The following is a 19,027-nucleotide window of genomic DNA, read 5'->3' as shown; positions in this document are numbered from 1 at the left end:
ATAGACCATTGCCATTCTCTCAGCAGTCCCTAGCTCTGTGCCTCGGACCCAGACAGATCCTGATTTATTACTGATCATGCAGGATACTGCTATGGGAATCAGCAGGTTTAAATTGCTTGTTGCACAAGTTTTATGGTTATTCTGTGGGGACACCTAAAAGGTCTTATTCAGGGCCATTATTAGCTGCTGATGAGGTAGGAGAGTACACAAACCAGGGTGATATTTCTGAAGAGTCCTCAGCCTCAGGGGTAGAGGATTTTATTACTGCTGTTAAACAGGCATTAAATTTGTCTGTGAAGGATAAACTCCTGCAAAGGTTGTTTTTTATGAGACAGCGTAAAGATTCTGATATCTCCCTGCTAAGGGGCCTAAAAAACCCCTGATAAAAGGCTTCAGATACTTAAAAGATTTCTAAGCCTGTACCCCATGCCTGAGGCGCATGCTGACCTCGGGAAAAAAGTCCCAGTGGTAGATGCTTCTGTGGCACGTGTATCAAGACCTCAGGTGGAGCCACTGTGCTACCAGTACAAGGGGTAGCAGCGTTTAAGGACCCCGCAGACTAAAAGCTGGAGGGTAACCTCAAAGCATTATTTTAAGGGGTGGGATACACCCTACGCCCTCTGATGATTTCAGCCTGGGTCTCTAAGGCCATGATCGTGTGGGCCAGTAATTTGTGCACTATTTTACACGCTGACCCTTGTGTGTTATTGCTTGCAGAGAAGCTTAAAAACGGCTGCAGAGCATGTATTGGAGTCTGAGAGGAAGCTCTCAAAATAGCTGCCAGAGTTTCCACAGGGTCTGTAAATGCCAGGAGAGTGCTCTGGCTTAAGGCTTGGGAGGCAGATAATGTGTCTAAGAAAGCCTTAGAGAAAATAGCTTTTAAAGGAAAGCTGTTATTTGCTTCTGAACTGGAAGAGATTATTAAGCGGGCCACAGGTGGCAAAAGTACTTTCCTGCCAGTCCCTGCAGCCAAGCAGACATCAAGGTTTTCTGCTTTCAGGCCAGCCTTGCGGCCCTCCATTAGAGGAGGTGCGTCTTTCTGAGGGCAGCCCTTCAGGGGAAAGGTCCTAAAGTCTAAATTTGGTTCCTTTTAAAAAAATAAGAAACCAAACATAAAGGAGAGGACAAACCATCTGCATGACTGCCAAGGGTTTTGCCCGGCGGTGGTCTAGATGGGGGGACATCTGACACTGTTCAAAGACGCATGGGCATTGTTAGACCGGGATTCTTGGGTGTTAGAAATTATAACCCAGGGTTACAGAATTCCCTTCAAGGGTCTTCTTCCAAGAAGATTCATTCCCACGCCAATTCCAAAAGGGGCTCGGCTCCGTACAGCTCCCTTGGGAGCGGCTCATTCTTTTTTAGAGAAGGATGTGGTGATCCCGGTCCCCAGAGCGGAATGGAAAAAAGGCTTTTATTCCACTGTGTCGGGTGTCCAAATCAGACGGGTCTTTCAGACCGATTCTCAATTTAAAGTCGTTAATTATCCATTTGTGGGTAGACCATTTCAAAATGGAGTCTCTATGGTCAGTGCTGTGAAGTCTGGACCAGGGAGAATTTTTGGCGTTCATGGATGTCCAGGACGCGTACCTTCATGTTCCTGTTCACCCAGGACATCAGGCCCTATTGAGATAGGAGACCATACACTTGCAATTCCAGGCGTTGCACTTCGGCCTGGCCTCAGCGCCAAGGGTATTCACCAAGATAATGTCTGTAATGGCGGCTGTGCTTCGACTGAGGGGAAACACCGTGATCCCATATTTGGACGACCTGCTGTTCAGAGCGGAGTCAGCAGACATGTTGAAGAGTCACTTGGCAAAAGCCATTGGGTTTTTGGCAGGCTCACGGCTGGTTTTTAAACTTACAAAAGTCTCAGTTAGTGCCGTCACAGAGACTCCAATTCTTGGGGGTCATTCGGGTTACCCATCTACATCGGGTATTTTTACTGGAGGCAAAGGCCAGGGATCTGGTTGCCTTAGTCCAGGAGATTCTCAGCTCTCGGAGCACATCAGTATGGAGGTGCCTCAAGCTGCTGGGGAAGATGGTGGCGTCTTTCGAGACGCGGCAGTTTGCCAGGTTCCACTCTCGGGTGTTCCAGTGGAATATTTTGAAGGCTTGGTCAGGAATCACACAGACCATGAAATCTGAACAGAGAGTGCTGTCTTCGGAAACTCGAGCCTCCCTGAAATGGTGGACAGACGTGGACTCCCTTCAGCGGGGTTGGTCACTGCAGTCCTGGAGCTAGCTGGTAGTCACTACCGACGCCAGTCTCAGGGGCTGGGGGGGCAGTAGTCTTGGACCTGCGTCTGCAGAGTTTGTGGACTCCATAGGAATCTGCCTTACCGATCAGTATCTTGAAACTGAGAGCTGTGTGGAAAGTGTTTTCTCTAGCGGGAGACAGGTTGCAGAGGCTCCCTTTAAGGATTCAGACCGACAACGCCACAGCTGTGGCTTATCTGAACCACCAGGGAGGCACACGCAGCAAGCTGGCTATGTGGGAGGTGTCCCGAATCTTCTTGTGGGCGGAACAGAATGTTCCAGCATTATCAGCAATATTTATACCAGGAATGGAGAATATAGAGGCCGACTTCCTGAGCAGGAAGGAGCTGATGGAAGGGAAATGGAGCCTGAACCCACAAGTATTCCACCAGATTACATGGAGGTGGGGAACCTTGGAGGGGGACCTGATGGCATCCAGATTCATCCATCAGGTACCCAGGTTTTATGCCAGGATGAGGGATCCACTGGCAGAAGCGGTGGATGCCATGTCTATCCCCTGGGAGGGGAATTCTCTTTATGTTTTTCCACCAGTTCCAATGCTGGCAAGAGTGTTGAAAAAGATACAGGCCCTGACAATTCCAGTAATTTTAGTGGTCCCAGATTGGCCAAGGAGGTCCTAGTACTCGAGGCTTCAGAAATTCTCTGTGGACTCATGGCGTCTACCTCTGAGGTCAGACCGTCTAAGACAAGGACCGTTTAACTATCTGGATTCAGCTTGATTAATTTTGATGGCCTGGCAGTTGAAACCGCCATTTTGAGGAATATAGGATGCTCAGAGTGGGGGGTTAACACGAGGATTAAAGCCAGAGAGTCTTCTGAAAATTATTATAGGGTCTGGAAGACCTATATTCGATGGTGTGAAAGATAGAAATCACACACATCCCGATTTAAAGTGGCTAAAATTGTTGGAGTTTTTTACAGAATGGACTTTCCTCTGGGTTAAGCCTTCTGTAACTCAAAGTACATATCTCGGCCTTGTCAATTTCTTTCCGAAGAAGGGTTGCATTAATACTGGAAGTCAGACCTTCCTGCAGGGGGTTTTCTCTATTGAACCCTCCCTACAAGCAACCAGTAGCGCCAGGGGAATTATCTCTGATTCTGGAGTACCTTAAAAAGGCGCCTTTTGAACCGTTAAGGTTGGCTGACCTTAGTTTCCTTACAGGGAAGCTGGTATTTTGTTGGCGGTGGCGTCAGCAAAAAAGAGTATTGGAGTTGGGAGCTTTGTTCTACAAGTCTCCCTCACTTATATGTCATGATGATAGGGCTGTCTTTCGGACAGTACCCCAAGATTTTTACCAAAAGTAGTCTCTGCTTTTTCATCTAAATCAGGAGATGGTTCTGCCTGTGTTTCAACCCCCAGAGGGTTCTAGGAAAAGGGACAAATTGAGGAATTTGGATGTTGTGCGCGTCTTGCGCGTTTAGGTGGACAGAGTTAAGAGTGTCAGAAAGACTGATACTTTAATGGTTTTGTATGACATTCACAAAATTGGTTGGGCTGCTTCTAAGCAGACCATTGCTAGGTGGTTGCGCTCTGTTATTGCGTTTGCATATGCTAAAGTTGGTAGGCCTGTACCGGCCAGGATTAATGCGCATACCACCAGGTCGGTTACCACCTCTTGGGTGGTTCGACTTGGGGCAACAGCTGAGCAGGTTTGCAGGGCTGCCATTTGGTCATCTGTTCATACTTTTGCCAAATTCAATAGGTTCCATGAGTTCGCGTCGGTGGACGCATCATTCGGGCGAGCAGTGATGAGAACTGCAGACCTGAGCGTACCCACCCAAAAGGACCGGCTCTGGAACGTCCCAATGTGAAGCTGTGTCACCAGGACCATTGAAAGAGAAAAAGGGATTTTTGTAAGAACTTACCGTTCGAATCCCTTTCTCTGATATGGTCCTGGTGACACAGCGATCCCTCCCTTACGCTCAGTAAGTATGCCAGTGTTCATGATGTTTCATGTTATAATTGGTTGAAAAGTTAAATTTAAAATTGTGCATATGATATGTGCAGGCGTTGTACTGAGTTAATGTATTCCAGTGGCTTTGAAAGATTGAACTGAGGAATCTGGGATGCAGTAGGGGAGGAGCCTACCCTCCAAAAGCTTTAGGATAGGTGCCTGGCTCCTGCGGACCCTCCTACATCCCAATGTGAAGCTGTGTCACCAGGACCATATCAGAGAAAGGGATTCGAACGGTAAGTTCTTACAAAAATCCCTTTATTAGTGTGACCAACTCCTCCCCTTCTACTTCTCCCAGGCAGTCTTAAGGCCCCCATACACTAGCCGATTTTGGTCAGATTTCAGCCAGATCAGTCGGATCTGGCCGAAATCGGACCAAAATCGGCTAGTTTTGATGTCCCCTCAGATCCGATGCGCAGTCCCGTGCGCATCGGATCTGCGTCGGGTGGTCGGACCTGCTGCACGTCCGACCACCCGACTTGGGACCTAGTGGGGCGGCGAGGCGGTAGAGGGAGCAGGGGGGGCTGGGGACGCTGCGGGGGACACAGGCGGCATAGAGCCGGGCAGGGGGAGCCGGCGGGAGCTGTCAGTATTGAATAAAAAAAAAAAAGCCCATACAATGCATGGGCGGCCTGTGATTGGCTGAGCGCTCTCTCAGCCAGTCAGCAATTGGCTGAGAGAGCGCTCAGCCAATCACAGGCTGCCCATTCATTGTATAGGCTTTTTTTTTCTAGCACTGACAGCTCCCGCCGGCTCCCCCTGCCCGGCTCTATGCCGCCTGTGTCCCCCGCAGCGTCCCCAGCCCCCCCTGCTCCCTCTACCGCCTCGCCGCACAGACGCTGTCCCCCGCAGCGTCCCCAGCAGCGGGGGGACACAGACGTGTCCCCCGCAGCGTCCCCAGCCCCCCTGCTCCCACCAGCTCCCACCTCTGTAGCCCCCCCCCCCCCCCTGCTCCCCGGGTTTTTTACATGTGATAAATCGAGACGATTTATCACATGTAAAAAATGGCACATCAAGTGCCAATCTAATCAAGCTCCCCCGGGGAGCAGCCGGGGAAGCTCAGGGGGAAGTCGGGGGCGACTTGTCCTAAGGACAAGTCGCCCTAGTGTATGGGGGCCATTAGATTGTGCCCGAAAAGGAGCAGGTGACATTTAGCTCACTCCTGGGCTTTTTTGTAATTAGGGCATAAAGCAGCAAGATTTGCCATTGCGGACAGGCAGATAGTTGCTGCTACTATCTGCCTGTGTCGCGGGAGCCTGCCAGAGGGAGCCGGCTACTGCCACAGTATGCGCCCGGCTTCCTGGTTTAAAGAGACCGTCTCTGGAGATGTAACGGGCACCTCTCATACGAGGCGCCTGCCACAACCCCCCACCGCCAACGGCAGTGCCGCAGCACTGAAAGTATTACCCTGCCTCCCTGTTAGAGCAGAGGTCAGGGAACACAAGCGGCGGTGCAGCAGAGGATTTATTTGAAATCTAGCGCCATTATGGAGGCGGAGTCACTGCACGGTGCTCCTAGCAGCCCCGGCGTTCTTGCATGTCACGGCGACCATTTTCTTTGTACTTTGGCGCCGCTGAACACTCTGCTGGAGGCTCCTTGTTGCGCTGTAGTCTTTGATGTAGTCCATCAAAGACTACAGTTGGGCGATTCTCTTGGTGACCGTCCTGCTGAAAGCTCTACCCAGTTTGTGAGTTACAGTGGGGTTTGGGCTGTCTTTCAAATAGGGCTATAGCGCTTCCTGTATTATGTACGATAGCGCTGTTTAGGCTCTGTTACTGCTCTTTTCTTTCACTGTCTCTCCCTTCCAGTACTTCTGACTGGCAAACCTATGCCTACAGTACTCTCTGTCTAAGTGTGGTAGTGTGTGGTAATATCTGTGTACATTATTGTTTACACTGGCATGGGGTAACTCCAAAAGAGTTGCTTGCAAGAAGTGTAATGAAAAATTTACACCTTCTACAGAGGGAGTTTTACTTTGTGATAAATGCACTGTTTAACCCCCTTTAGCACAGGCTCCTGTGCATAACCCTGTTTGGGCATCACAGCTTGCTGATGTCATGTCCCAGTTATCTTCTGAGCTCTCAGCAGCTCAAAAAGATAGAGACATCCAGAAACCAGTAGTCCTCTTTAGCCTGTGCTGTAGAAGGCTTAATAAAACCTCTGGCCCCAGGGCTGGTGCATCCTCTTTAAGGGCATTAAACCCCCCTCTTTTACAAAGAAAGAGGTTGCTTCCACAGTCTGTGGACTTAGGTGATTATGATTATATGCCTGATCTTGAGGAGGGTGAATTTGCTCCCCTGGAGGAGGAGGATGTTTTAGCGTTTGATAAGCAAGAACCTGAACAAGCCTCTCAGGGCTTGGTAGATTTAATTGAGATGGTAAAGATTACTTGTAATGTGACTGAGGAAACTGAAATTCCTGTCCGTCCTTCTCTTTTTTGGTAAGAAGCAAAAGCAATCTTCCACTTTTCCTCCAGCTGAGGAGCTGGATGAACATGTGCTGCAGGCCTGGTGTCATCCAGACAACAACTTTAAGGTACCTTGCAGGTTTTTGTCTAATTACTCCCTTCAACCTGAGGGTAGAAGGAAGATGGAGATACCACCAATGGTGGATTCTTCTGTATCTTGACGGTCTAAAAAGACGGTCCTTCCGGTCCCAGGGGCCACCCCACTTAAGGACACCTTGGACCGTAAGTTAGAGGTAACCGTAAAATAAAAAAAATTCTGCGGCTGGTGTTTTAAAGCGTCCGGCTCAGGTCGGATGCTGGGTGAATATGGTCTCAAGTGGTATGGGCCTCACAGATTTCATCAGAAGTTCATTAGGGGTTCTGACCCCGCCTCTATTGTTCAACTTGTTTAACAGGACTGGATGCAGTTATAATCCCGGCATTCAAAATCCCGACGCCGGAATCCCGACCGCCAAAATCCAGACACTTTCTCCCTCTATAGGTGTCCACGACACCCATAGAGGGAGAATAAATTAGTTTTCCGAGCGTAGCGAGGCACAGGGCCCACTGCGAGCGCAGTGACCCCCGCCCCCCCTTGTCGGGATTCCGGCTTCGGGATTTTGAATGCTTGGATTTCGTATCAAACCCACAGATCCAGGAGGCTTCTACATTTTTAATGGAAGCTTCCTCAGATACTTGTATGGTTGCAGCCAGAATTTCTGCACTCTCCATATCAGCCTTTCAGGGTCATAGGTGATGAACAAGACATCTGACTTGCGAAAAGTTTGATACGTGACAAGTTTGACTTTTTCTTGATTTATTTTTCCTGCTTGTTTGTACTTCACCATCCATGTTGGTGTAGAAGAAGAATTTAATAGTGTGCCGAGCGTGAAGCATGGCAAGCGAAGGGGCACACTTTTTGTGGGTCCATGTTTACATTGACACTCAAAAATGTGAAACCTCTTGTGGTTGTTGTGTATTAGCAGGGCGCCCACTAAGCTATTTGCTTAGTGGGCTATTCTGCGTAGTGAAATCGTATCGCGTGCAATTTTTCTGTGCAATGCGATGCAATTTTTCATTGTATAAGCACCCATAACATGAGATGTGATGGTACTTCATTTTAAATGCACCCATGCACGCCCTCACTATCCACGTCACCCCGAAGCATGGCGAGCGGACGCTGTTACGCGTCCTCCCGACCTTTTCATACCCCCACTATCCACATCAGCGTGGAGTTGATTTTATAAAGTCTGGCAAGCCACCGAGCCCGAAGCGTGGCGAGCGGACACGTAATACATGTAAAGTAATCCGCGGGGCTCGGTGGTTCGCTGCGCTCGCCACACTTTATAGAATCAACTCCACGCTGACGTGGTTAGTGGGGGTATGAAAAGGTTGGGAGGACGCGTAACCGTGTCCCCTCGCGGGGCTTGCCACGCTTCAGGGTGGCGTGGATAGTGGAGGTGTGCATGGGTGCTTTTAAAATGAAGTACCATGACATCTCGTGTTATGTGTGCTTATACAATGAAAAATCGCAACGCACAGAAAAATTGCATGCAATGCGATTTTCCTACGGTGCCCTATGCATGTAAATTGGGCACCCTGCAAATACACAAGTACCCCTCTTGTTAACCTTTTATGTCTACATCTTTCATTTCAACATTGTGACCCTGTTGGCCATTACCAGTTTTGACCTTTTAAACCTGTCAACCTTTTGTGATAGACCTATTGACTGTCTATCCAGGCATTGTCTAATAATCCACCCCCCCCCCCCCTTACCCTTGAACTGTGTGTTTCTCTAGTTTCTAGTGTTTGAACATCACTCTCAATGCTTCAGTTTTACATTAGTGGTGTTTGGGTACCCTGCTCTTCCAAAAGCCAGTGCTCAGTCTCCTGCTTTCTGGCTTTCCACCGTACCCATCTGTATTCTGTACCTGTAAAATGCAGCCCAGTTCTCCAACCTAAATGGACATGAGTCACCGCCTCCAGTAAGACCTGTAAACACCTGAAATTATCTTAATACATCTAGGATTCTGATTATCTGATGGGTGTTTTTTTGTCCAGTTTGAAAATGGGCTTCAGGAAATAAACATGGACTACCAACAGAGTATGCCCCATCAAGTATGCCTTTAAGCAGTGAGCTACAGATCCCCGATAGTGGGGCAGATGTATTAAGCCTGGAGAAGAGATAAACTGGAGATAAAGTGGAGATAACTTGGAAGAGATAACGCACCAGCCAATCAGCTGTGTTTGAAATATCACAGTTGGGATCTGATTGGCTGGTGCATTATCTCCTTTCACTTTATCTCCAGTTTATCTCTTCACGAGGCTTAATACATCTGCCCCAGTGAGAATGTGGCAGGGCATACTGGGATGTGTAGTGTCTGCCTACTTCTGGCACCATTTCTGTCAGCGGAGAGGATCAATGATGCTGATCAGCAGCACTGAACTCCACACGGCCACTTGGCAGCCAGACTAACAACCCACCCCCCAACCCCCAGAGATCATGTAGGGAAGTCAATCTCCAAACCCCCAGCACCCTACCACCACCCACCCACGATCACCCAGGCAGCCCAACCCTGTTTTATGTAGATTTGTGTGAGGGTGTCTGTGTGTGAGCATCCATTTTTTTTTTAACAATCTAGGAGCCAGACACACTAAGGGTGCCCATACACTGTGCTATGCGCACCGCACCGTTTTGATGTAGACCGCATCACATCTAGTTCAAAATGCATGCAATGCGCTATAACAGCGCGTGTTGTGAACTAGATGCGATACGATCTAGTTCAAAAAGTACAGGCTGCACATACTTTTTTGTACTGTGCGATGCACGGAAGCGCACATCACTTTGCACGGTACAAAATATAGCAGGTATAGGCCCCCGTAACTCACATGGGATAATGCATCCATTCTGCAGTGTTTTTAAAGGGTGCTCTGAAAAAAGAGGGTGGTGCCTGGAATTTATAACCTGACCGAATTAGGATAGGGCAAAAGGTGCTTAACATAGAAATACACATCTTAAAGGCGGCTTAACTCTGATGAGCTGTCTCTCATTACAGCCATCAGATTAGTGGTGTTGACTAATGTTTGGAGAATTACTGTAAGACTATTTGGGAAAATAGACTGAGGGTTACAGCCATAAGGGTGGTAAGAACTCTTGGCAAATGAAAGTGAGGTGGGTTAAATTACTTAGCCGTTATTCCAGTGAATAGCAAAGATTATCTTGCTGTATTTGGAGTATGGGGCTTGCTGTGTATATAGGAATTTGAGATAATGGAATCTGAATTTAATGGAGCGGTTAGTAGTCGAATATAATCATACCCCATTTGTGCGTTTTCTTACTTTGATGGTACTAATCCGTGGTTATGGCTGCATTGTATTTATACCGTTTGTTGTTCTTCTGTTAATGCATTGTTCTTTCTTTCTAGTCTCAAACTATGAACTATGTTGGACAACTTGCCGGGCAGGTCCTGGTTACTGTCCGAGAACTCTACAAAGGTATTAACCAGGCCACCCTATCTGGCTGCATTGATGTGATCGTGGTCTGTCAGCAAGATGGCACTTACATGTGCTCACCTTTCCATGTCCGATTTGGAAAGTTAGGAGTCCTTCGTTCCAAGGAAAAAGTGGTAGGTATATGCAATCTAACCACATCTAAATACACATCTGTCCGATTCTATTTGAAACCAAGAAACTATTACCAAAAGTAAAGAACCATCATATTTGTTAGGAAATATGAGGAACATTGTTTTTATTTATTTTTTTAGGTACTTGTGTATTTTGGCGGCGCCCATCGCATCGTATACCATAACGCATATGATGGTATACAATGCCATACGATGCGATGCGATTAAACATTGTATAAGCAATGGGTGCTTATACAATGTTAAGCACCCTAATGGGTGCTTACAATGTTAAATGCACCCCCACGCCACCCCCCCACTATAAACGTGAACCCGAAGCGTGGCGAGCGCAGCGAGCCCGCGTCCTACGACCTTTTCATACCCCCTCTATCCACGTCGGCGTGGAGTTGAGAATAGAATAGTGTGGCGAGCGCAGCGAGCCACCGAGCCGGAAGTGTGGCGAGCGGACGCGGATACCTGTGAAGCCCGCGAAGGGACGCGTTTACCTGTGAAGGTATCCGCGTCCCCTCGCGGGGCTCGCCACGCTTCGGGCTCGGTGGCTCGCTGCGCTCGCCACACTATTCTATTCTCAACTCCACGCCGACGTGGATAGTGGGTGTATGAAAAGGTCGTAGGACGCGTACCGCTGCGCTCGCCACGCTTCAGTGGCGTGGAGTTGAGAATAGAATAGTGTGGCGAGCGCAGCGAGCCACCGAGCCCGAAGCGTGGCGAGCCCCGCGAGGGGACGCGGATACCTTCACAGGTAAACGCGTCCCTTCGCGGGCTTCACAGGTATCCGCGTCCGCTCGCCACACTTCCGGCTCGGTGGCTCGCTGCGCTCGCCACACTATTCTATTCTCAACTCCACGCCGACGTGGATAGTGGGTGTATGAAAAGGTCGTAGGACGCGTACCGCTGCGCTCGCCACGCTTCGGGTTCACGTTTATAGTGGGGGGGTGGCGTGGGGGTGCATTTAACATTGTAAGCACCCATTAGGGTGCTCAAAAGCACCCTTTAGGGTGCTTATACGATTTTTCATTGTATAGGGGGTCAAAATCCTGTCGCATCGCATGCCATCCGGTACATGGCATGCGATGCGACGCGTTCATCGTACGATGTTCATCGGGGGCGCCGCTATAATACACAAGTACCTTTTTTTATAACTATATATTTATGTATAGGGTGTAGTAACGATGTCTGTTCTTGTATTCTATGAAGTCTTGCATTGCAATTTAATATCCCAAAGCTTAATACCAGTAGTATAAACCCAGGATTCTTCGGTTCTAACCTATTCTTATCCTTTTTAATTACACTGAAAATGTTTATTTCCTTTTATATACCACTCATGATCCATTAGTTTCTATGGGAAAGCTGCAGCTGCAAATGGATCACAGCCTCATATGGTATAGCGCTCCCTTGATCTGTTATGAGCATCACAGGAGAAAACCCTGCAAAGCCGTAGCAGGACACATCTGCAATGGCATCACAAGGGGGTTGCAGGCCACACCCAGGTGTCGCTCACTGAGAGGTGACAGGAGTGGGTGCGGCACTGTAACATTACGTGCAGCACCTGGCTCCTGTCACAGTATAGGAGTCGGCATTGCAGCCCACATCTCCTGGCACACTAGAGTGACAGAACCAGGAGTAGGGATATGTAGCCATGCCGTCATGCAAAGCCACATTCCTTTTTTAAAAGCTGCCATACCGGGTGTAAAAGGGGGTAAATGACCTGACTGCACATCTGTAATAAAGGCACAGTGCTTCAAACCTAATGATATGTTGCATGGTATTCTTTTATTTTCAATACAATGCACAAATTCCTAAATTGAACCACTGGCGCACCCCTCTCTCTCTAGGCTTCTGCTGTACAGTGTTTCCATTGATGCTTTTTCCATTGTAAACAATAGTAACTTCCAGTTACTTATGTTTCAAGAGTATGTGATGGCTGAATGACCTGTCGCTTCCCACAGATGTCTGGGTCTTTGCTTAGGCTTCCATCCTACATGGACTAAGCGGAAAGTACTGCAAGTGTAACTTACAACGTTAAAGGGTATGGAACCCAAAAGATACTGTGACTGGCAGATACGTTGGACAGTAAATGCATTGCTGGTCTCTGACCTAATATTTTCCGATGCATTGGTCAGTACAGCTTTTCAGAAACATGGGTTCTAATAACATTTTTGGTAATAGTCATTGTCTTAGGCATGTGTCATAAATCCAGTCATTATTTTGTGATTCGATTGGATTGTCATTTCGGTTGGATATTTCAATATATTTATTACAGTGGCTTCCTTTATGTTTCAGATTGATATTGAAATCAATGGGGAACCAGTGGATTTGCACATGAAACTTGGGGACAACGGTGAAGCATTTTTTGTAGAAGAAACTGAAGAAGAAAATGTAAGTGCTGTGTGCATGGGTTTTACAATCCCAGCAATACTTTTATGTATGCTAGCATCCCAAACGCAGGGATGCAGAACACATGTCAGTGCTTTATATGGAACAGTGTCTTCTAAAGCATAGAACATTATGTAGATGTAATATTTAAAGCAGTGAATTTCAACATTTTTCAATTCGCAGCACACCGAGGAAAAAACAAACATACATTGGTACCCAAGTACAAAAACTCACATACTTGGTTCCTGCATTAATTAAGCATACCCACTGGCCCCTGCATTAATTAAGCATACCCACTGGCCCCTGCATTATTTGAATGCAATCTTCTTGTGGAAATAAAATCTAAAGGTGTGTGTATATTTGTCACAGCCCATAGTAAGCCCACAGTAATAGTAGCTGTACCTGTGCACTTGCTGGCATGAGTCACTCCTTTCCTTCCTTGTCTTTAGGAACAAGTTCCTGCATACTTGGCTACCTCACCAATACCCACAGAAGGCCACTTCTTTAAGAATGTCCACAGCCATTTGCCAAAATCTGGTGAAGAAGAAAAACAACCTCCATTTTCCCATATGACGGAGCCTGAGAATGTTATTACAGGGTCTGTAAAGAAGAAAAAGAGGAAGCGAAGGAGAGTAAAACATGAGAAAAAGGAAGATGTTCCTGCTCCTCCAGGCGTGGATGAAATCTTTGACATTGAAATAAACTCTGATGAAGAAAGCCAAATTCCACCTCCAAGGTAACCTGGCAAACTGAAAGCTTTGTGGTATAAGGGGATACAGCACCACCAGTGTGCATGCAAGTTGTAGTCTGTATTATTAAACTGAAGCTAAAATTGCCGTGGTTCCAAAGTGGTGAAGGGGCACCTGCATGTATGACAACACCTGTGTGGTTCTAGTGGGATCCAAGTGCGTCTTCTGCTCTTCCAACAGTCTACTGCACACCTACGGCTGCATAGTCAATTGGCTCCATCCCAGGAGCACTGATAACACCTAGAATAGAGGACAGGACAGCTCCCACCTGGTACCGCTCAGCCTGTAATGGTGCACCTGCCACTGCTGCTGGACTGTTAGGGGGATATATATTAAGATGGGGTTACTATTTCAGAACTGATGTTGCTATGAGCAACCAATCCAATACTATCTGTTATCTTCTACAAGGTGCTAAATAAATAAGTAGATTCTTATTGGTTGCCTATAGCAACATCCCATGTGAAATAGATATCCAATATTAGTAAATTTCCCCCATATATGGGACCCACAGTTGAATGCTGATTCTGTATGCTGCTGACAGCTGAATCTAAGCAGACTGACCCTGTCCCCCGACCATTGTCACACAGCGCATACATACTGTACACACACAATTTTTTTTTAAGGGGAGTAACCAAACCTCAGCTTGCCTCCAGGGGAGTGGGAGGAACTTACGCCTCTGCTACAGTGATCTACATAAGGGCATCACAGTCTCTAGTTTGAACCTTCAACGTAATATCCATGAGCTTCCTTACATAATTATTACGTCTACCTAACCTTTATTTTGTTAGCAAAAACATTATCAATATGTGCTGACGGTTTGGTGTTTAATTTCCCATCCTCCAGTAGCCTTTTCTTTTTAATTTGTAGGGATCAGGGCTTGCAAACAAATGAATAACTGGCTGTGAATGTCTATCGGAATCCACACACCCTTCTACTTCCACTACAGCAGGCATTTCACAGCATAATATCCTAATGTAACCGGGCTCATTAAAATAATTTACAATTTTTAACATTTTATTCTCGCGCTTCAGAAAAAAGAATCATTTCTATAATGTGGCACATTAATACACTAAATATTGCAGTGTAGTATTTTCTCCACATGAGGGCACTATCCGCTACAGATGTCCTGATGTCTACGGTAACATTTTCTTGCATTGGCCGTAAATTATTTTTTTACTTTCATAGCAACAGTTAAAATCCGGTAGTTGTAAGAAAAGGAATATTGAAATTATATGAATAAATAGAATGAGCTAAAGTCTAAATCCATTATTTTTACATATTAAATAACCTGTTGTAAGCAACAAGTGACAAACCCCCACAATCTGAATTATCCTTGCTGCAAAATGTTACAATAGGGTGTAAATTGTAATGGCTAACTCTTATGTTCAGAAACAAAGGACAGGAAAGTATTTTTGCAAATAAGTTAAGCAAAATCGAATAGAAAAATAGACCACATTGAACCATGTGTATGGGGAATTACTGTATTCTAGTATTTCTGAGCCTCTGCACTCCACTTGTACAACACAATAGCTTACTTGTAGGTCTGGCTAATCTTTTCTGTCAATCCCTAATAAATGCAGGGATTGTCCGTAAACGACACAAACCTGTCCAATCTTTACTGTATATCTGAATATTCTGTTATTCCCCTTTTTGCCATTGGGCTTTGTGGAGAAAATCACACTCCACGTGTATTGCCACTTAAAATGACTATGGGGGAAATTTACTAAGATGTGTGTTCTACTTCACATGTGATGTTGCTCTGGGCAACACAACCCCTGTTTACTGTCTTCTAGAGGGTGCTAAATAAATAAGAAGTCGATTCTGATTGGTTGCCCAGAGCAACATCACATGTGAAGTAGAACACACATCTTAGTAAATTTCCCCCTGTATGTTTAGTGAGAGAGACACGGACAAAGTGACATGACCTATGAAATACTTCTTGAGTTGTAATTCACCACGTATACCAGCAGATGTCATCCTAAGACCAATGGCACATTTTTAAAAGCTGTTCTGTACAGCAGTGTTTCCAAAAGTAGTTCATCCAAAGTATTCTCACATCTTTCATCTGTGAACCAGCTTTTTTCTTATCTGCAGCCTTCCCTGCCTAGGTCTGTGTTGTATTACATGCTTGCTTTTTGTTGTCCTTAGCTCCCTAATTTGTTTTAGCTTTCCTGCTTGGTTTTTATTCTTCATCTTCGTTTTTCATTGCCCCTGTTGGCTCTGTTCCATTTCTTTTTCACTGCTGTTGCATTCTTAAAGTGACCATACACTAGTCCAATTTGTGCCGATCTCACCCAATCCTGACAGATCGGTGCCGAGAAATTGGTTCAAGTGGAATGTGCATGCAGTCCCGTGTGCAACAGACCTGAGCCAGAGGCCAGTACTGCTGTCTGATCCTTAATTTGGCGGCGGGGCACGGGTTGCATGTGATACATCGCATGTGAGAGTGGGGGGGATGAATGGCCATACACTGCTGCGATACATGGCAGTAGTGTATGGCCACCTATTCTGGTCCTGCACATGACTTGCACCCTTGTGTCCTGCATTTCTCCTTCAGGGTAAGGGCTCAGAGTTCTGTGCAGCAAAGAAAAGTTCAGCGTATTCTGCCATGAGTTCCAGCTGCAACCTTAACTTCCCTAAAACCTGCCCAGGATCCAACTGGAGCACCTTGCGCTTGCTTCACCCCAAGGCTAAGTGGTGTCCAAATTCATAACCAGACAGACGATTGGGGCAATGAATTTATACAGTATATAAGATAAGCTGCATGGCCCCTATAGTGTGTGTGGCGCCCAACTCCCTGTGCACACACTGGCATGTTAAGCCATCCTTTTCAGTGGATAGATCAGGCTGCTACCCTTGGCCGGCTTGTGTGAAAGACCCATAATGTATACAGATAGAGCCGCTCTCATCCGAGCGGCTCCTGGTGCTCTGAATGGGGAGTGCGCATGTTGAGATGCTTGCGGGCCCCATTCTCGGCAATGGACGCGCAAGGATTGCCATCCGCCAGATACCAGCGAATAGCATGCCGGCGGACACCAATCTTTCTGTGTGTGTATCAATAGATAGATCCATCCATGTTATATAATTGTAGTATACAAGGCAGCCTTTTCCACAAACCTCTGTTGGCGATGGAAGGGATACAGAATCTATATATACAATAGTGTAGTGGCGCACTGAGTATAAGAAAGTTTTTTAGACGATTGTGTGAATGTCATAAATAATTGACCCAAATGTCCGTATCGATTGTCTTTCTCTTCACTGAGTCTTTCAGCTGGATAAAACTTTTCAAGTTATTTTTGTTGTACGTTCATGAATGTGTTTGTAACACAATGTAAACTACAAAACGCATACAGAAATTACTGTACTGATATATACAATCCATAAGCAAATGCAGGACTTCAAATCCATTTTTGTACATAATCACAAAGAAATGATGATACAAGGATACAGATGACAAAGAATGATAAATCATGATAAAAAAATAGAGGAACAGATGAACAAGTTATAGAAGTAATATCACAAATTTATGGTACTAGTAGTCGGAAGACCTTAAATACCATATATACTCGAGTATAAGCCTACTTTTTCAGAATATTTTTTATGCTGAAAAAGCCCCCCTCGGCTTATACTCGAGTGAGGGTCCCACTTGAGTCAATACGTTTTTCCAGTTTTTTTTGTTGTAAAATTAGGTGCCTCGGCTTATATTCGGGTCGACTTATACTCGAGTATATACGGTAAATGAATTGGTCAGTGTTGGGTGTTACAACACGTTCATGAATGTACAACAAAAACAACTTAAACATGTTTTTATCCAGCTGAAAACCCATCGATACGGACTTTTGGGTCAATTATATATGTGACATTTACAGAATCATCTAAAGAACTTTCTTCTACTCAGGGCACCACTCCACTATTGTATGTACATATATATGTTTGTGTTAGGCTACATGTCACTACTTTTAGATGCCTGGCTGTCCTGTCATATACTGGTACAGTGTGTTCCTACTGTAACTAGAAGAAAACATTATTAACAACCATGTATGTGCACATGCGTATGTGCCATTGTAGAAACTGTAAATGTTAAATTCTAAGCTATTATTTCTTTGTCAATACCCCGTTCTCTTTGACTGTGGTAATGGGCAGGATTATCTCATGCTGTAGCTATGATTTTAGACAAATGAGGATAAATATGATCATTTAAATGAAGTGTTCAGTCTGCAGATCTTTCTCTGAGAACAGCAATTGTAGGAAAAAATGTCCTTCGCCATACATGGTAGATAGCAAAATGTACTGGATCTTTGTACTTATTGCTCTTTCTTTAAAATGTAGTAAAGCGGTCAGGGAGAATCCTTTTTGTAAAGCGAAATCTTTAGAATATTGGTGATATTACATTTTCTTTAAAATTAGACCAAGAGGGAGGGGATACAGATAGTGTTGAGAAGATGTGAACCCTAGGCTGTACTTGGTTCACTGGGTAGTAGTCCTTATTGCTGAAACCATTTTTATACATAAAACCCAAGGTACCTGGAGGCAAATGATTGTAGGTAAAGACCCATCACTGCAACATCAGAATTTGGGGTGTGCGAGCATAGCTGTGTACGGAGGTGCATGAACATCCTGAAAGCGTTTCTATTGCAACTTGCTAGAATGTGTTGTAAATTGGCACGCATTGTAGACTCCACTGGAAATAATAAGCACATTCTGGTGTCCTTCAGTTCTTTCATGTTGGATTGAGCAAACCATAAATTAGTAGGCTGACTTGCAGAACATTGCAAAATCATACTATAAAATGTATTCTTTTAGCTTGTTGGTATTTTGTACACCAATCCCCAATGACTCTAAAGTATTTAGCTGTCCGATCTGTTGTATATTAGGAGATTATTGGATTTTCAGTTTGTGCAAAGCACATTGGCATGTTCATGCAGGCAGAGAGGACTATGGGGCCAGCACCAGGGGGGATTACAAGGAATTGTAACTGTTTTCAGATTTCTCTTCATTGTATGTTGTACAAGTTTATATGCTTTTATTTGTAACATTTTATTCAATCACCGGGCCTTATAGGCATGTTAGTTGCCCTTATTATGACAGCATTTACAGGGATTCAATTAGCCTTGGGCTTATAGCCATACCTGGGGCTATTCAGTTGCAACCCATGGTAAGCCTGCAGGCTTCCCTTATCACAGATTTCTGTTAGCTCCTCCTGTTGGCATCAGTTACTAATAGGATAGTAACTGATGCCCCCATAGAAAGCTACAGCTGCTTTATTTGTTTTTGTGAACTAACTGCAGAATAAAGACAAATTTAACTTTTTTATCTATTTTAGCCACGTGGTTAGAACAGTCTTTGTGCTGGCTATGTTGTGCTGCACGATGTGTATATTACATAGATCTAGTATGGAGGTAAATGTTATCTGGATTACATTTTTTGTTTCATTTTAAACTGCACCTGTCTACTAACCACAGGCATGTTGTAATCCCAACTGTTAGAATACAACCTATTAATGGACTATGAACAACTGGCATCACTCAGGCACCACATAGCCAAAAAATATTAGTTACACGAGATTGTCTCCACTGTGTA

At 45.4% G+C, this 19,027-nt stretch overlaps 1 protein-coding gene across 2 annotated transcripts in view; it reads left to right on the top strand.

The window, feature by feature from the left end:
* The window catches only part of LPIN2 (lipin 2), a 113,223-nt gene that overhangs the window by 53,049 nt on the left and 41,147 nt on the right, over positions 1-19,027 (top strand). For both annotated transcript variants that reach the window (XM_083187569.1, XM_083187568.1), the window contains exons 2-4: positions 10,107-10,307; positions 12,606-12,701; positions 13,148-13,434. In XM_083187569.1, coding sequence (XP_083043695.1) covers positions 10,116-10,307; positions 12,606-12,701; positions 13,148-13,434 — 575 coding nt within the window. In that variant the 5' untranslated portion in view covers positions 10,107-10,115. The remainder of the gene's footprint in view (positions 1-10,106; positions 10,308-12,605; positions 12,702-13,147; positions 13,435-19,027) is intronic.

The sequence above is a fragment of the Crinia signifera genome, chromosome 5 (genome assembly GCF_055691185.1).
Source record: "Crinia signifera chromosome 5, ASM5569118v1, whole genome shotgun sequence".
In the NCBI taxonomy this organism is placed as follows: Eukaryota; Metazoa; Chordata; class Amphibia; order Anura; family Myobatrachidae; genus Crinia; species Crinia signifera.
This window is presented reverse-complemented; position numbering and strand designations above follow the sequence as displayed.